The 17,414-nt window shown below is 38.7% G+C and overlaps 1 protein-coding gene across 1 annotated transcript; it reads right to left on the reverse strand.

Moving 5' to 3' along the window:
- Positions 1–2,270: 2,270 nt before the first annotated feature.
- LOC143534409 (uncharacterized) lies at positions 2,271–5,884 on the reverse strand. The gene is made up of 6 exons (XM_077028907.1): positions 5,410–5,884; positions 5,286–5,367; positions 5,012–5,214; positions 3,566–3,793; positions 3,463–3,509; positions 2,271–2,846 (listed from the first exon to the last, which is right to left on the reverse strand). Exons 1-6 carry the CDS (start codon positions 5,882–5,884, stop codon positions 2,271–2,273), a joined length of 1,611 nt encoding a protein of 536 aa, XP_076885022.1.
- Between the last annotated feature and the right edge of the window lie 11,530 nt (positions 5,885–17,414).

Below are 17,414 nucleotides of genomic sequence, written 5' to 3' on the forward strand. Positions count from 1 at the left end.
GGTAGTATGCGAGTGAAATATGACGCTAAAGTCTTCTTCCATAAATGCCCTCCAACTCCGAACGTGCTCATAAAACAAATATCTCTATCTCTCACACACGAACGGAAGCGGCAATAATACAAACAATATCTAAACATTCATCTTATCAACCTCGATAGATATAATCATTTCAAAGTATGGAACCAGACCAACCAATCAAACTAATAAATATGAATAAAAGCAGCAAATAAATAATCATAAAAGTATACGGCTCCTGCTGCTCCATCCCCATACTTGAATTTTTCACTAGACTTTAAGGGGATTTTTTCTCTCACACTATCTTCCTTCAAAACTTTCAAAACTTAAAAACAAATAAAAACTACAAAAACCTACGTTAGTGACTCAAGGAAAATAAAAAAAAAATAAAATAGAAATAAAAATAGGAAAGAATGTATGATATGCTTTAAATTATATATATGTAAAACAAGTAATTCCTACATTTTTAAATTGGTTTTGAGCTAGTTTTTATTTAATAATATCTTTATATGGCTCATATTTAATGTTTAAAGGTTTGTTAGACAACGAATTAAAATTAAGTATTTCTACTAATCTTGAAACTATCAAGTAAATATTCAAATTCGTATTACCTACCGTCACTGTTATAAGTATTTTTCTTATTATTATTAATTCAAATTCTTAAGAGAATACTAATATAAATATAGAAAAAAAAAGGAAAAAAAATAATAAGCAAAACGTGGATATGCATACATATAAGTTTGACTTTTCAAACATAAATAAATAAAACCAAAAGGCAATTCATTTGTTTGAGGCTTTAAATATTTTTAATGGGCTTTGTAGGTCGGTGAGGTGAAAGGCTGACTTGAGAAAGAAAAAAACCCTACGAAGATATATATATTTGAGTGGAGGCGGCCTAATTCCAGGGGAGAGGGGAGACGACAGCAAAAGAAAAGAGGAGGCGGTGGTTAATTTTGTTCTCTGGAGGGTTTGGTACAAAGTGGAGCCAAAAGATCAATTGGCTACTTACTATTCATCACAAGAGAAGGTGTTCAATTCACTAAAGAGCGCTTTGGTTTGATCTCTACCCACCCAAACATAAAATTTTTCGGTTTGAATTATTATTTTCATGATGAATTCAGTTTTTGAACCAATATATTTTGTTTTGTTTTTGAGCATGGTTTGTAGCCAAACTATTAGAACTACCTAGGTTTGGTTGAATGACGATGTTTTAGCGATTGTTTTGTGATTTTCTATTGTTAAGTTCATATTATTTTGATTGTATTCTATGATCGCTATTGAGTTTGTCAATATTTTATTAATTACACCCCGTGTGATTTTATCTTTACATGAATTAGTTTCGTGTTTTATTTAGGATTGCATGCTAGACTGATTACTTGGTGTTTTTGGTCATTTGTGGTAGACGTCACCATAGGGTTTGATTGGTTAGAGTTGTTCATCTCAGTGGTTCATCTCCTTTTAGTTGGACCAAGACGTTAGGAGTTGGTTTATCTCTTTGGTCTAGTCGATTTAGTTAGCCATTGCGAGACCTCGTTCGATTTTCTAGCCGTTGATTAGGTTAATTTGTAAGCCGAGTTATTTAATCTTTAATATTGAATTACCCTTTATTCCCTAAGTTTGTTAGGATTACGAGCTTTAGTGGAATTTGTGATTTTGATACGGACCAAGTAATAAATCATTAGGGTACTTAGAAAATCAACCGTGCTTTATTTTTCTTTCTAGACGTTATTAGGGGTCTTTAGTAAAACTGACCGTGGGGACCTATTTTCCCTTATTATTGTCTAGTTAGATCATCTTTAGAACCCAGTTTCTGTGTTCGTTGTCACCCGAGCGTTGTTGATAGTCGTTAAGCTTCCTTACCTAGGTGGTTCCCCTTCATCATATTTGAGAGCTCCGTTAGTGCCGTTAGTGTCGTTAAGTTTTCCCGTTAGCTTCGTTAAGTTAAGTAAGTTAGTTAAATTAGTTTAAATTAATTAAAATAAAATAAGAAAGATAAAAAGGTTAAATATTTTTATTAGGCAATACTTTGTTAGGGTTTAGTACCGAGCCACCTCACGTGTCTTTGAGTTCGATATGCGGACTTCCTTTATCTTTGCTACACACGACCGGTACACTTGCCGATTGTGTGAACTAGGTTAGGTTGTTTGGTTTTTAAAGCTTTGTTGCGAATTGTTTAATTATTTATATATATATTTTCGCACATCAACGTACAAACTCTACACTTGAGTATTCACTCAAGAACCACGTGTGACAATTCAATGCAATGGATCGAGTGGAGTTTCCTCCATCTCGATAGATTCTTCCGGTCCTCCAAGATAGTGCTTCAAACGATGACCATTCACCTTCCAAGACGTTCCGTTATACGGGTTCTCCAACTCCACCACTCCATACGGGAAAACTTCTTTTACCAAGTACGGTCCCGACCACTTTGATTTCAACTTTCCTACAAACAACTTCAAACGAGAATTAAATAATAATACCTTATCGCCTTTCTTGAACTCTTTGCCGCCTTTCAACCGTCGATCGTGTAGAGCTTTCGTCTTTTCTTTGATGTTTAACGATCGAGAATATGCCGCATCCCGAAGCTCTTCTAACTCATGAATCTGAAAGTATCTTTTCCTTGCGGCCTCAATAAGATCGACATTCATCTTCAACGCCCAGTACGCACGATGCTCCAACTCAACCGGAAGATGACAAGACTTACCGAAAACAAGCATACACGGTGTAGTACCCAACGGAGTCTTATACGCGGTTCGGAATGCCCACAACGCATCATCTAACTTTTCCGACCAATCCTTTCGACTAGCCTCAACCGTCTTCTCCAAAATCCTCTTCACCCCTCGATTTGCATTCTCGACTTGACCGTTCGTTTGAGGGTGATAGGCAATACGGGTACGATGAGTAACCCCATAACGAGCCAACGCTTTCTCCATGATGGTATTACAAAAATGGGTTCCCCGATCACTAATAATAGCTCTCGGAATACTGAAACGAGTGAATAACTTCATAAGAAACCTCACAACAACTCGTGCATCATTTGTGGCCAACGCTTGGGCTTCCACCCACTTCGACACATAATCAATCGCCACCAAAATATACTTATTACCATTCGATATGGGAAACGGTCCCATGAAGTCGATGCCTCATACATCAAAGATTTCAAGAATTTGAATGGGGTTTTGAGGCATCTCATTCTTAGACGAAATATTACCTGTTCTTTGGCACGCATCACAAAGCTTCACAAACTCTTCAACATCTTTCACAACTGTCGGCCAATAGAACCCACTATCAAACACCTTCTGCGCGGAAGCATGCGCACCATGATGACCTCCAGTCAACCCTTCATGAACATGCTTGAGAATATCCCATCATTCCTCCTTCGTCACACACCTCCTCCAAATCCGATCACCACCAATCTTAAACAAGAACGGGTCATCCCACAAATACCGATTCACATCCCGGAAGAACTTCCTCTTTTGTTGCGTAGTCATACCCTCCAAAATAAAACCATTAGCCAAATAATTAGCAAAATCAGAGAACCATGGCATACCTTGCTTCTCAGCCGCAACAAAGTCGATCGACTCGTGAGGGAATGTATCACCAATCTCCTCCTCACGTAACTCTTCTCTCCTTGGATCTTCTAAGCGGGATAGATGATTGGCCGTAACGTTCTCCGCACCCCTTTCATCTTTGATCTCGATGTCAAACTCGAAAAGTAGAAGAATCCACCGTATAAGACGAGGCTTCGCGTCTTTCTTCTGGAAGAGAAAACGCAAGGCTGCATGATCAGTAAAAACGGCGGTCTTCGAAAGTACGAGATACGAGTGGAACTTGTCAAATGCGAAAACAACGGCTAAAAGCTCCTTCTCGGTGGTAGTGTAGTTCTCTTGGGCATCATTCAACGTCTTGCTAGCATAATAGATGGGGTGAAAATGTTTGTCTTGCCTTTGCCCCAAAACTGCTCCAACCGCATGATCACTAGCATCACACATGAGCTCAAACGGCAAGCTCCAATCAGGAAAACAAAGAATGGGAGCACTTACGAGCTTTTCTTTCAAAAACATGAACGCCTTCACACATTCATCATCAAAATCGAACGGCACATCTTTCTCGAGGAGTCGGGTCATCGGGCGGGTAATTTTAGAAAAATCTTTGATAAATCGCCGGTAAAGCCCTGCATGACCCAAGAAACTCCTAATTGCTTTCACATTCGTTGGTGGAGGAAGTCTGCTTATAGTATCAATCTTTGCACGATCCACCTCAATACCATCTTTCGAGATCTTATGACCCAACACGATCCCTTCCGTCACCATGAAATGGCATTTTTCCCAATTCAACATTAACTTCGTTTCAATGCATCTCTTCAACATCTTCTCAAGATTAGCCAAACATTCATCGAAAGAATTACCGTACACCGAAAAATCGTCCATAAACACCTCCATGGACGTCTCTATCATATCCTGAAAGATAGCCACCATACAACGTTGAAAGGTAGCCGGAGCGTTACATAGTCCAAACGGCATGCGACAATATGCAAACATGCCATACGGACATGTAAAAGTTGTCTTCTCTTGGTCTTCCAGTGCATTGGGAATTTGAAAATAACCTGAAAAACCGTCAAGAAAACAATAAAATTGCTGACCTGCCAAACGCTACAACATCTGATCAATAAACGGCAATGGGAAGTGGTCCTTTCGGGTGGCATCAATCAATCGCCGATAATCAATACACACACGCCAACCGGTAACCGTACGCGAAGGGATAAGTTCATTCTTTTCATTCATCACAACAGTCATACCTCCCTTCTTTGGAACAACTTGAGTCGGGCTCACCAATGGAGGGTCGAAAATCAGGTAAATCATCCTGGCATCCATCAACTTCAATACCTCAATTACCACCTCTTGCATATTTGGATTGAGACGTCTTTGTGGTTGCACCACCGGCTTGTACTCATCCTCCATTAGAATCCGGTGTGTGCAATAAGCGAGGCTAATACCTTGAATATTGGACAACCTCCATGCAATCGCCCCCTTGTGTAGCTTCAACACATCTATCAACTTTGACTTCTGTTCTTCCGTCAACTTGGTTGACACAATAACGGGTAAGTTCGAGCCCTCATCAAGATACGTATACTCCAAGTATGACGGGAGTACCTTCAACTCCAACGGAGCGGGTTGCTCCACCGAATCCGCCTCACCCCTATCATCACGGGCAAACCAGAAATCTCAGCCAACTCATCACAAATCGAATCGTTCTCACACAACTCATACTCAACCAAATCATCACAATCAACTAAACCATCACTACCCACGAGATCCATACCACAAATGTAATCAAAGCATTTATCCATACCTGCAATAAAAGAGTTAATAAAATAAACCGAATGGCATGGACCACTGAAATCATCTTGATCACTCGGGTGCTTCATCGACCTTGCAACATCATAAGTGACATTTTCATCACGAACCTGAAGCGTGATCTTCCCATCATACACATCGATAAGTGCCTTTGCGGTTCGTAAGAACGGACGACCAAGAATAATAGGAACCTTCTCGTCGGCCTCCATGTCAAGCACTACAAAATCAACCGGGAACACAAACTTATCCACTTTTACTAGCAAATTTTCAATAATACCCCGCGGATATTTCACAGAACAATCGGCCAACGATAAAGACATCCGACTCGGTGTAAGCTCGCCTAACTCCAACTTCTCATACAAAGAATACGGCATCAGATTTATACTTGCACCCAAATCTGCCAACGCATGGCTCATCGCATCACAACCAAACAAAACTGGAATCGTAAACACACCTGGATCTGACAACTTCTCGGGTACGCAGTTCAACACTACTGCCGAAAAATCTCCCATGAGCGGAATCGATGATACCTCCCTCAACCTATCCTTCCTTTTCAACAGGTCTTTAAGAATTTCGCGTATTTCGTCATGTGTTGGAGGACTTCAATGAACGAGAGATAATCTTCAACTGTCGAAACATATCAAGAAAGTGCCCATACTACCGAGTGTATTTCTGGTGTTTTGCGCGAGAGGGATACAGGATACGAGAATGATCAACCAAAGGTTATGGCCGAACTTCAACCGGCTTCTTCTCTACTGGAGGTGCAACTGGTGCGGTGTTCTGCACTTTACCCGGTACTTCCATCTCGATCTCTTCATCCATCACTTCCTCATCTTCCACTTCAACCTCATTCCTTCGCACCTCGGGACCCAAAACCCTACCGCTACGAGTAGTAATCGCCTTAATTTGAGCGGCCGGATTCTGTTGAGTAGAACCTGAAAACTGTCCCAGAGGTATTTCATTTAATTGTCGAGCAATATCACCAATGGTCCTTTGCATGTCGAGCGTAGCTGATTGTTGATTCTTGAAAAGCATATCATGCTCAGCAAGGGTCTTTTGAGTGGATTGATCTCTAGTAACCATATGCTGCATTATCTCGTCCAACTTCTTACTCAGATCCGGCAAATTATTCGAACTTTGACCATTGGAACCTTCGTTGTTGTACTGTCCCTGATTTCGGTTGTAGGGAGCTTGGAAACCAGGTGGCCCACCAGCCGAATGCTAACTCGAGTTATTCTGACCTTGATTCTGATTCTTTTAGCTGTTCCAGTTCTAATTGTTGTTATTGTAAACATTAGGGAACCTGTTTTGACCAGCCACGAAATCAACATCTTGATTGTTCATCAACGGACAATCCAGCGTACCATGACCACCTCTACACATCTCACACTTATCCACCTTAGTATTTAACTCTTTTATCTCTTGAGTGAGATTCTCCAAAGCAGCAGCCATACCAGTATCCAGATTAAGCTGGTGTACACCTCGAGCAGATGAGGGTGTACTGGTGGCGGGACTGGAATTCCCGCCTCGTGGCTTTTTCGAGTACTCAGATTGCGCGAAACTTTCAAACATCATGTTACACTAGTCACGTTCTTCCTGTCCATCAGATTGCCCCCAGCAGCTGTGTCAAACCTTGGTTGAGCTTCAAAAGTAAGCCCATTGTAAAACTTCTCAACAATGGCCCAAGATGTGAGCCCATGTTGTGAACAACGGGAAAGCAGATTTTGAGAACGCTCCCAAGCTTGGTAGTACGCCTCATCTGGCTCCATGTAGAAGGAGTGGATCTGATCACAAAGGCGAGAGGCCTTAGCAGGTGGAAAGTACTTCTTGAGGAATGCATTGCGAAGCGCATCCCATTTGCTGAATGTTCCAGCAGGTTGCGAGTCGAGCCAAGTGGCGGCACGACCCGAAAGTGTAAACGGAAACAAGTGAAGGAAGATCGCATCCTGGTTGGCACCTTGCAAATTGAACGTTTTGAACACACGAGTCAGACGGTTGATATATGCTGGTGCATCTTCATCTTCACGGCCATGGAACTGGTGGTGATTTGTGATGTTGTTCATGACATAGGATGGGATCTGCCACGAGTTAGGGTTATCAATGTCGGGAGCGGCAATGGGTGAGTGATCTCCATGGAACCTTTCAAAAGCTTGCTGGTATACGGTGCGGTTATTCTTGGCCATTGGAACGGGTCTAGGACTTTGTGGTGGTGAATTGGCGGGTGAATTTGTGGGTGATGATTTCGATGAAGTATCTATGGTGATCAGTTGCTTTTTAGACGAACTTGCCTCGGACTTCAACAGAGTAGGTCCAAAACAATTCAACGGCGGTCCTTGCGAACGAAGATGTGGCATATACCTACCAAAAAGCACAAGATTGAGTAAGTAGTTTCTAATAAAATGAGAATAATAAAAACAAACTAATAATTAAAAATAAACTAGACTTAATTAGACTTCCACAACTCAAACAAAACGTAAACAAGTAGCACGTATGTAGCAAGTAGGACCAACCAAAGCTAATAACGCAATTGCTAATAGTCCCCGGCAACGGCGCCAAAAACTTGATGTGCTTGAAGTAGTTTAATATTTATTAACTAAATTAACTAAAAATAAACACTAGGTAATACTCTAGACTCTCTAAAACTCTACTAAACTACTAACCGGCAAGTGAACCGATCGACTCTAGTAAAGCTAAGTAAGTTCGGATATCGAACCCACGAGACTCTCTAAATTACGTTTATTAGCTAATTAGACTCGACTACAAAACACGACTTATTAATTATATTTGTTTGGGGGTTTTTATTTAAAATACTAATTTAATACTATAATTAAAAACTAATTAAGAAAACAAATAATTTAAACGAAAGCAAAAGTTTGTTAATTAAAATAAGATGATAATAAGAAAACTACCTAGGCTAGAATCCCCTAAATTTCAGTAATGAATTAACCCGAGAAAAATATTTAGTTATGGACTGGGATCGTAAAATAAACACTTATAAGAAAACCCGTACAGGACCCCTGATCCTTTTCAAGAGACACCTATGGATTTCTAACAAATTTTAACGCACACCAGTATTAAAAATCAAGTTTCCTTACGGTCACCCAATTATTTATAATTTAGTTCCTTTATAACGAAATCCTACCTTACAGCACGGAAATCAAAGGCAATTCAAGATATTTAATTGATTTGATAAACAATAATAAATAATCAATCCTAGACGGACTCCTTACGAAGAACTAAATCTAGCAAGATTAAATAGTAAAGATTTATCAATAACCTAGCACTTTACGGATTTTAGGTTAGCAGCACACTTAGGTTTATTTGACAATATTATTCCTATGATCTTATCATGACATCAAATCATAAAATAATCAAGAACACAAAGTAATTGACCTAATAGTAATCCTATCATATGACAAACAATAATCAAGGAAAACTTTGGAATAAAACTCATCAAACAATCCTAAGCATTCATACGCATCAATTTAATATACTTAAATCTTTTACTAAAAAACCATAACGTTAATAAATCCCAAGTCAAAACAAAACATTAAAGTAGGTTCATCATAAGCCTAAGTAGTTCAAGAAATTTAGCCTAACATCTTAGGTTTAAACGAAACAAGCAACGAAGAATTCATAGTGGAAATAAAAGAAAACAAAAGAAAACTGAAGATAAAACCCGTGTTCTTCGTCTTCAACTAATATGCGCAACACCGGATGATTCTTCGACTCCAAAGCTGCCAAAAGCTGCAATCCTAAGCTCGGGAACTCTCCAAATTCGGCTGGCAACTTCTGGTCTGCTTAAGGGTAAGATTAGGGGTGTTTATATAATGATTAAAGCCCAAAACCCGGATTATTCTAGAAATTAGCTTGCTCGCGCCACGCTACCAAAACACCCCTCCTTGGCCGCGCAGCGTGGGCAAATTGGCCGCGCTACGCTACCAAAGACCCATATTTGGCTGCGCAGCGTGGTCAATTAACCTGGTATCCGTCCGGTTCACTTCCTGATCTGGTCCGGTTCGTTTCCTGATGGTCCGGTTCTCCGGTTTAGCTCGTTTTCGCTCATTTTTCTCCCTCTTTTCACTTCAATTGAAACCCGAAACCTAAAATACAAAACCATGTTAGTAGTATACAAATCTTGCAAGAAACCGAATAAAACTAATAAAATAATAAATAAAATGTACACGGGATTTATATATATTAAACGTTAGATCAACCGTTCAGAATTATAGCCCGAGTGGGCGAAGTGGCTTATAAGTTAGATCTACCTGAAGAACTGAAAGGAATCCACTCTACCTTTCATGTTTCCCATCTGAGAAAATGTCTAGCTGATGATACATCTCACGTGCCTCTTCTAGACTTTGAGGTAGACGAGCAGCTGAAATATGTTGAGCAGCCTGTTGAGATAGTTGACCGCAAGGAAAAGCAGCTTCGTCGTAAGGTTATTCCCCTAGTAAAAGTGTTATGGAAGCACCGTAAGGGTTCGGATGCCACTTGGGAAGTTGAAGAAGAGATGCGCAAGTTTTACCCGTATTTGTTTAGAAGTAATAGTTAGGTTTCGGGGATGAAACCTCTTTTAAGGAGGGTAGACCTGTAACATCCGCATTTCTGAGATTAATAAATAACAGAAAGTTTTAATTAACCGTGTATCGTTAATTTAATTGTGTGTGTTAATGTTTGGATAATGATTAGATTTGGAATTATGAGTGGGTGGTGGGGCCCATAGCCCCTATATAAACCCAATCCCTCCACCTTTTCACCATTTTTATTTCCTTCTACACACACACACACACCCTAGAACACACACAAACTCTCTCAAGACCTGAATCCAAATCCGGGTTAAAGTAAGATTGATTTAACATGGGTTGAAGGTCAGTTTGAATGGTCATGACATATGTTGAGGTTCAAATATACGAAGTTGAAGGTCAGTTTGAATGGTCATGCTATGAAGCAAGATTGATTTAACATGGGTTTCCTACTAAGAGCATCGGCTACAACATTCGCTTTACTAGGGTGGTAACGAATTTCATAGTCATAGTCACTAAGTAGTTCGGCCCATTGTTGTTTCCACATGTTTAGATCTTTTGGGTCAAAAATATGCTGAAGACTCTTTTGGTCAGTGAATACCAAACATTTAGTGTCGTAGAGGTAATGTCTCTAAATTTTCAACGTGAATACGATGACACCGAGTTCGAGATCGTGCGTCGCATAATTCCTTTCATGAATCTTAAGTTGTCGTGAAGCGTAAGCGACAACTTTACCTCGGTGCATAAGGACACAACCGACACCTTGATTAGAAGCATCGTAATAGACAACAAAATATTCATTGCCCTCGGGGAGTGCAAGGATCAGTGCATCGCAAAGCATAAACATAACAGTTTGAACTTCATCTTGCTTTGGCCGCCATTCAAAAGGTTTATCCTTGTGAGTTAAAGTGGTTAGGGGCAAAAGCGATCTTGGAAAAGTTATGAATAAAGCGACGATAGTAACCCGCAAGACCAAGAAATGAACGAACTTCAGTATGAGAGTTTAGAGTTTTTCCAATTTTTAACGGCTTCGATTTTAGCTGGGTCAACGTGGTTACCCTTTTCGTTTACTAAGTGCCCTAAGAATGGAATTTCATTCGACCATAACTTGCACTTTGAGAACTTAGCATAAAGCTCTTCCTTCCTCAAAAGATCAAGGATGGAATTAAGATGTTTCTCGTGCTCGGATTTGGACTTAGAATAAATAAGGATGTCGTCGATTAAAACAATTACGAATTTATCCAAGTAAGGTTTGCAAGTGTGGTTCATGAGGTCCATAAACACTGCGGGTGCATTGGTTAGCCCAACATGAATAACTCTAAATTTGTAATGTTCGTATCGAGTCCAAAAAGTGGTTTTGGGTATATCATCTTCATGCATGCGTAGTTGATGATAACCCGAACGAAGATCAATCTTTGAGAAACATGAAGCTCCTTGGAGTTGATTGAAAAGATCGTTAATATGAGGAAAAGGATAACGATTCTTAATTGTGAACTTGTTGAGCTTGAGATAATCGATGCATATATGAAAGGAATCATCTTTCTTCTTGACGAAAAGAATGGGTGCGCCGCATGGAGATGAACTAGGGCGAATGAACCCTTTGTCCGAAAGTTATTGGAGCTAATTAGACAACTCTTTTATCTTAGAGGTTGCCAGACGATAAGGAGCCTTACTAATCGGGGTTGCACCAGGCACAAGATTGATTCGAAATTCAACTTCATGAATAGGTGGAAGACCAAAAGCATCATCATGAAAAACTTCGAGATACTCGCAAACAACAGGAATGTCTTCGATTTTTCGTTCCTTCTTTTCCACCACATGAGCTATGAATGCCACATACTTCTTGCGTAAGTACATTTGGGCTTGAGAACAAGTTATAAGATTAAGGCTCGAGGAAGAAGGCTTTTCACCAGAGACACGAAGAAGTTGACTGGTGGCAAGCGGAATACGAATGAACTTCTTGAAGCAAATGATTTCAACACAATGAAAGGATAACAGTCCACGCCTAATATGATGTCAAAGCTTCCCAATTGCATAAGAATGAGATCGATTAAAAACTTGTGGCCATTTAGGATTAACTCGCAAGTTCGAATGACAGAGTTGATTGACACAAATTTATCGCTAGCTACCTCAACAGAATACGAGTTTCTAAGCTTAGACCGGGGTTATCAAGAAGAGGTTCACATTCTAAAGACACAAAGCTGATATCGGCACCGGTATCAAATAAAATAGAAGCAAAGTGGTCGTTTACGAGGAGCGTACCATTCACCACGTCGCCACTTTGTTGAGCTTGATTGGCATTAATCATAAAAGCATGCCCACGGTTATCTTGAGGAGCTTAAGCAGCTTGACCATATTGTGGTGTAGGAGCTAGGGTAGCTAGAAGCAGCTGAACTTGAGCTTGGTTAGCCAGCAATTGTGGAACTTGTGGCTGGTAAGCTTGATAGGCTTGATATGCTTGGATTTGATACTACATAGTTGGAGCAAGCTGAAGCGAGTTCACATTCATGAGTTGCGGACGCGTTGCGAAAGTGGCCAGGGTCAACAAAGTTATAGCAGGCCCGCATTTGATTCACGGGTTGAACAAATTGAATTGGACGAGGATTCGGTTGAATAAACCGTTGAGGGGAAATTGGTACACTAACGGTCTCATGGCAAATGGCGCTAAGGTGCCCAAAAAGGTTGCAATGAGTGCATTGACGGCAAGAGGCATAAGCAGGATGATGACGTTGACAGATGTTACAAAACAGATGGGTTCCGTTGTAGGGTTTTCTGAGAGGTGGTGCAGGGTTAACTTGGGGTTGGGGTTGAGGTGCAGCTTGTTGGGTTAGCGCATAGTTCTTTCCACCGTGGCTTGAGGGATAAGAAGGTTTGGATGATTCGGGCTTAGCTTCTTTAGGTTCAGAAGATGGTTTTTCAACGGGTTTCTTCGATCCTTTCACTGTCAAAGTCCCGACTTTAACATGATTGTCAGTCAAAGACGTAACAAGGTTAATTGCGTCACTAAGTTCTTGGGGAGCACTACTCAAGACACTGTCTTTGAATTTGTCTTGGTAGCCCCCGAATAAACTTTTCGATGGCACGCGATAACAGAGTAACAAGATGAGGCATCAACACAATGAGTTCGTTAAATCGAGAGGTGTAGGCTAAGTGCTCACCACCTTCTTGTTTAAGGTTCCATAACTCGATCTCCAAATTCATGAGCTCATTTGGAGGGCAGAATTGCTTGGTCGTCATATTCTTCAATTCGTTCCACGGAAAGGCCATGGCAACTTCAGCACCTCGAGTTGATTTTTCCATGACCCACTTGGTAAGTGCCCCTTTTTCAAAGACACTTGAAGCAAAACAGGTTCCCTTGTCATCAGGACACTTGATATGGAAGAATACTACAACAACAACAACAACCATACCAGTATAAATCCCACCAATAGCAAAGCTGTTAGCAGGGTCTGGGAGTGTGGGATGTAGGCAAACCGTACCTCCATCCCAAAGAATAGAGAGGTTGCTTCCAGAGAGACCCTCGGCTCAAAATCCATATGCATGGGACCAAGTAAAATAAACACCGAATTCAACACTAACCTTTAGACCATAAAGGGAAAACGTATACCTATAATAAATAAGTAAATAAATAGATAATAGTAAGATAATTAAAGTAGTCGTAATAAAAATAGATAAATAATAAAAGTGATATTAATAATAGCTACCAAATATATCTTATAAAATACTAATTTGAGAATACGATATTATACTAATATATCATTTAACACTCGATCGATATGGAAGAATATGCTTTCCATTTTCTCGTACTACTGAATTAGAGTAGTGGAACCTCGTGTCCCATCAACCCTGGGGGTTTGGCATTGGTAAAGGTATTGAACGAACAAACAGGAGTTTTAGGTTCGAACGGAACGGGGTTGATGCTAGCAGTGAGGTTTTGACGAATTTGGGTCATCATGTCGGGGAGGACCGTGGCTAGTCGCTTGGTAAATAGAGCAGTCATCTTACGGCTAGAGGTTCCAGAAGAACGACGCTTAACTTAACGGGGAGACATTTTACGAACATGGGAAACGAAAATCGAGAGACTCAGAATAGTATATGGTATAAAAATCCTTTGTAAAAGTTTGTTAAATATGAAAACCATCACAATAATAATAAGCATTGTGTGAAACTTAGAGTTTTCATGAACCACCATGTACTCTTATATTCCAACACAAAAAATCAAAATTCGTAATCAAATCGAACCGAAAGCTGGGTATTCGTGTATCACCACGACTTAACAGACTTTCAGTTAAAACACATTGTAAAAATTGAGGTTCGGAGTCACACGTCACATGAATCACCATGACTTGTATGGCATCCTTAGGAGTGTAACCATATTCCTTAAACAAAGGGAACATGGTCACATTGAAAGCTTAAAGTTCTGATTCGTATGGCGTTTGGTGTGGTACGCTTTAGCCTAATAGGTTGCATGCCCTTTCCGAATTTTCTAGGTAAGCAACCAGGTCCCGCGTCTGATTAAGATATGTGCGCATTGCTTATCCTTAGGTTTCAATAACCTTGGTGTCAAGAGTTCAGAAAAAAACGCCATGTTGAAACATCTTTAAGAAAAAGAAATATCGCAAATCGAAAAAAATTAATTGTTGAAAATGTTTGAAAATCTTTGTTTTAGGCATAAGCCTTGGACTTGTGTGTGTGCTTGTGTACATGAGGTGAAAATGAATCAATAATAATAAAATATGAAGCATGTGCATTGAACAATCAAATATGGCCCACATAATTTCTAATCATGCAACCCTAAACAAATAAATAAGATAAGCTATAACTAACCAAAACACTACGTCTAATGTCCTATCTTATAGTCACGGCTCTTATACCAATCTGTAACACCCCAGCTTAAAGCGGAAATGCCTGAGTGTGACGTACAGATTGATCAAAACACATGTGACACTATTAAGTGACAATATTATCATTAATTAATTTAAACGTCAAGTACACAGGTTTGTAAACAAAGGAATACATATATTATGAGAAAATTAAACAACTTGTCCATTTATTAATATAACCTAAGTACTAGTGTATTCTCCATGTGTCATCTTCTAATGATTGTCCCTGTATCATATATTTATAAAATAAATGTCAACTAAACAAATAGTTGGTGAGTTCACACAAGTTTTGTTTATATATAATAATAAAATCATACAATGTGACATGTGGAATAATCGAACAAGTAAGGTCCTTTTCAGTTGGTAACAACCAACGTACTTGGATACTCGAGCAAGTAAGGTCCTTTTCAGTTGGTAACAACCAACGTATTCGTATAATGAGGCCCTTTGCCACTCATATCAAAATGGTCCTGAGTGCAAAGGGGACGTATGATCATACTTATTAAGGCTACCACGTGCAAGTAATATTTGAGCAAATAATCAAGTAACACACAAGTTCATGATACAAATTGTAGTTTGAAAATGAATAACTAAGAAATTTTTTTGATAGGATATATATGCTACCCCTAAAGTGTTAAAGCATTAAAAAAGGGGTGTGAGAAACTCACCTTTGAATATAGAAACAAAAGCCGAAAGCGTGTTAAAGAAATCGAACCGATCAAACCACACGAACTATAATTAAAAATACAAAATTAAAAATTAACTAATGGAATTATGCAAGTTAAATAATTTAGTTTTAGGAATTATGCATATTTTAATATATTATTTTTCTATGGAATTTGAAATTATAATATTATTTTAAGCTTTACGGAAAATTTAATGATTTATTATTATTTTAATATTGTTTAATTAAGTAGTTTAACACTAATATGAGAATTAAATCCTTTATGAAACAAAATTTTAATAGTATAATTTTATCCCGAATACAATTACGTTAGCGTATTAAGAATATTAACGAAAAGGAAAATATTATAACATTAATGGTTATCCTGAAACGAATATGAAAAGTAGGCTTTTAGATGAAAATGGTAAAATTTAGTTTCTAATTAATTTTGGTTAATTTAAAATTATTTTATTTAATTTATAATATTTTTTAACAATTTAATTAGTTTATATAATTAAGGGGAAATGGTTTTAAATATATAGAACAACAATGGCCTGACCGGGGTTCAAACCCGGGTCCTTCTGACCACACTAAAATGACTTAACCAATTGGTCCAGCTTACAAGTTGATATTGTAACAAAAACGAATTATACTTAAACAAAAACATAAGTTCTTCATTGTTCTATAAAACCCTAGGTCTTTAATTTGATAAATCCGTTCCATGTTCGTTGAAATTAGGTTAGGGGTTTTATTAAACAGAAGAAAGTGATCATAATGCATATATCACTTACCTGGAATTGTAAAGAATTGAGGGTGAACGGAGTTTGGTCGGAGCTTGAACTTCGACGAACTATTTCAGGTTTTAAAGAAGATGTTAGGTTAAATTGATGATTGTAGCAAGTTTATTTGTTGTCTAGGGCCCCTTATATAGGCTCAATTGGAGCATATAGGATTAATTGCTCATTATTGAAATTTTAATAAATTTCTGACGGTTTTAGGTTTAAATTACCCATTATAAGGCCGTTAATATGAGTTAGGGACGATGGTTAATGTTTGCTGTTATAGTCTAAAGGTGTTACGAGCTTTTGATTTTAATGTTGCCGGAGTCGTTTCTTGGCCGCCGGAATCTGTCATCGGGAAAACGAACGGGAGGGGTTAGGGCTGGGTAGGTTTTAATATTATATTATTAATTTGAATTACTTTTACACAAATGGCCCCTAAACTTTCAAGTTCTTTAAAAGCAAAATTAAAATATAATTACAAATTAATCCCTAAACTTTGAAAGGTGTTAATAATGGAATAAAAGTTATAATAGTAGGAAATTTTCAAATTGTTGAAATTTAATAAAAACTTTAACCCTCGGAGTTTCGTTAATTTATCAAAATGATTAGTAAACAAAAGAACGATAAGCTTAAATCATTATGAATAGTATATTAATGATGAACGATAAACAAGAATACATCAAAACGTCAAAACAGGTCGGTTTAACGAACAAAAATGAAGAATGTCACACCCATCATCTCACTAGTGACGTGAGGGGAATGCCTCTCTTCACGCTGGTCACAAAGAATGCATGTTTTCCTTTTTTCTTTTTTTTGGTTCTCTCTCTACATCCCCCCCCCCCCCCCCTTCTCTATATTTTGAAAGGAAGAACGGAGGTGGTTTAAGGTGGTGTGTGGTGGCTAGATTGGTGCTGATGGTAAGAAAGTGGGTTTGAGGTTAAAGAAGATGGGTTTTATATCAATTTCTTTATTGTTTATTTTAATTAATAACATTAATATAATATTATATAAATCGAACTAAAAAAAGACAATGGAGAATAATCCATACCACATAGAAAGTAGGTTGAGTGATAGAGAAAAAAACTGATGTAGCGAATGATGAAGAATGAAGGGAGTGAAGCATATCGCAATGTCTAAGGTGACGCCTATGAGACCTTGGAACACCAGACATCTCACCCCCTGGTCAC

Source organism: Bidens hawaiensis, unplaced genomic scaffold (assembly GCF_021521415.1).
Source record: "Bidens hawaiensis isolate Kalapana, Puna unplaced genomic scaffold, B.hawaiensis_p1.1 tig00010163_1, whole genome shotgun sequence".
Taxonomy (NCBI): domain Eukaryota; kingdom Viridiplantae; phylum Streptophyta; class Magnoliopsida; order Asterales; family Asteraceae; genus Bidens; species Bidens hawaiensis.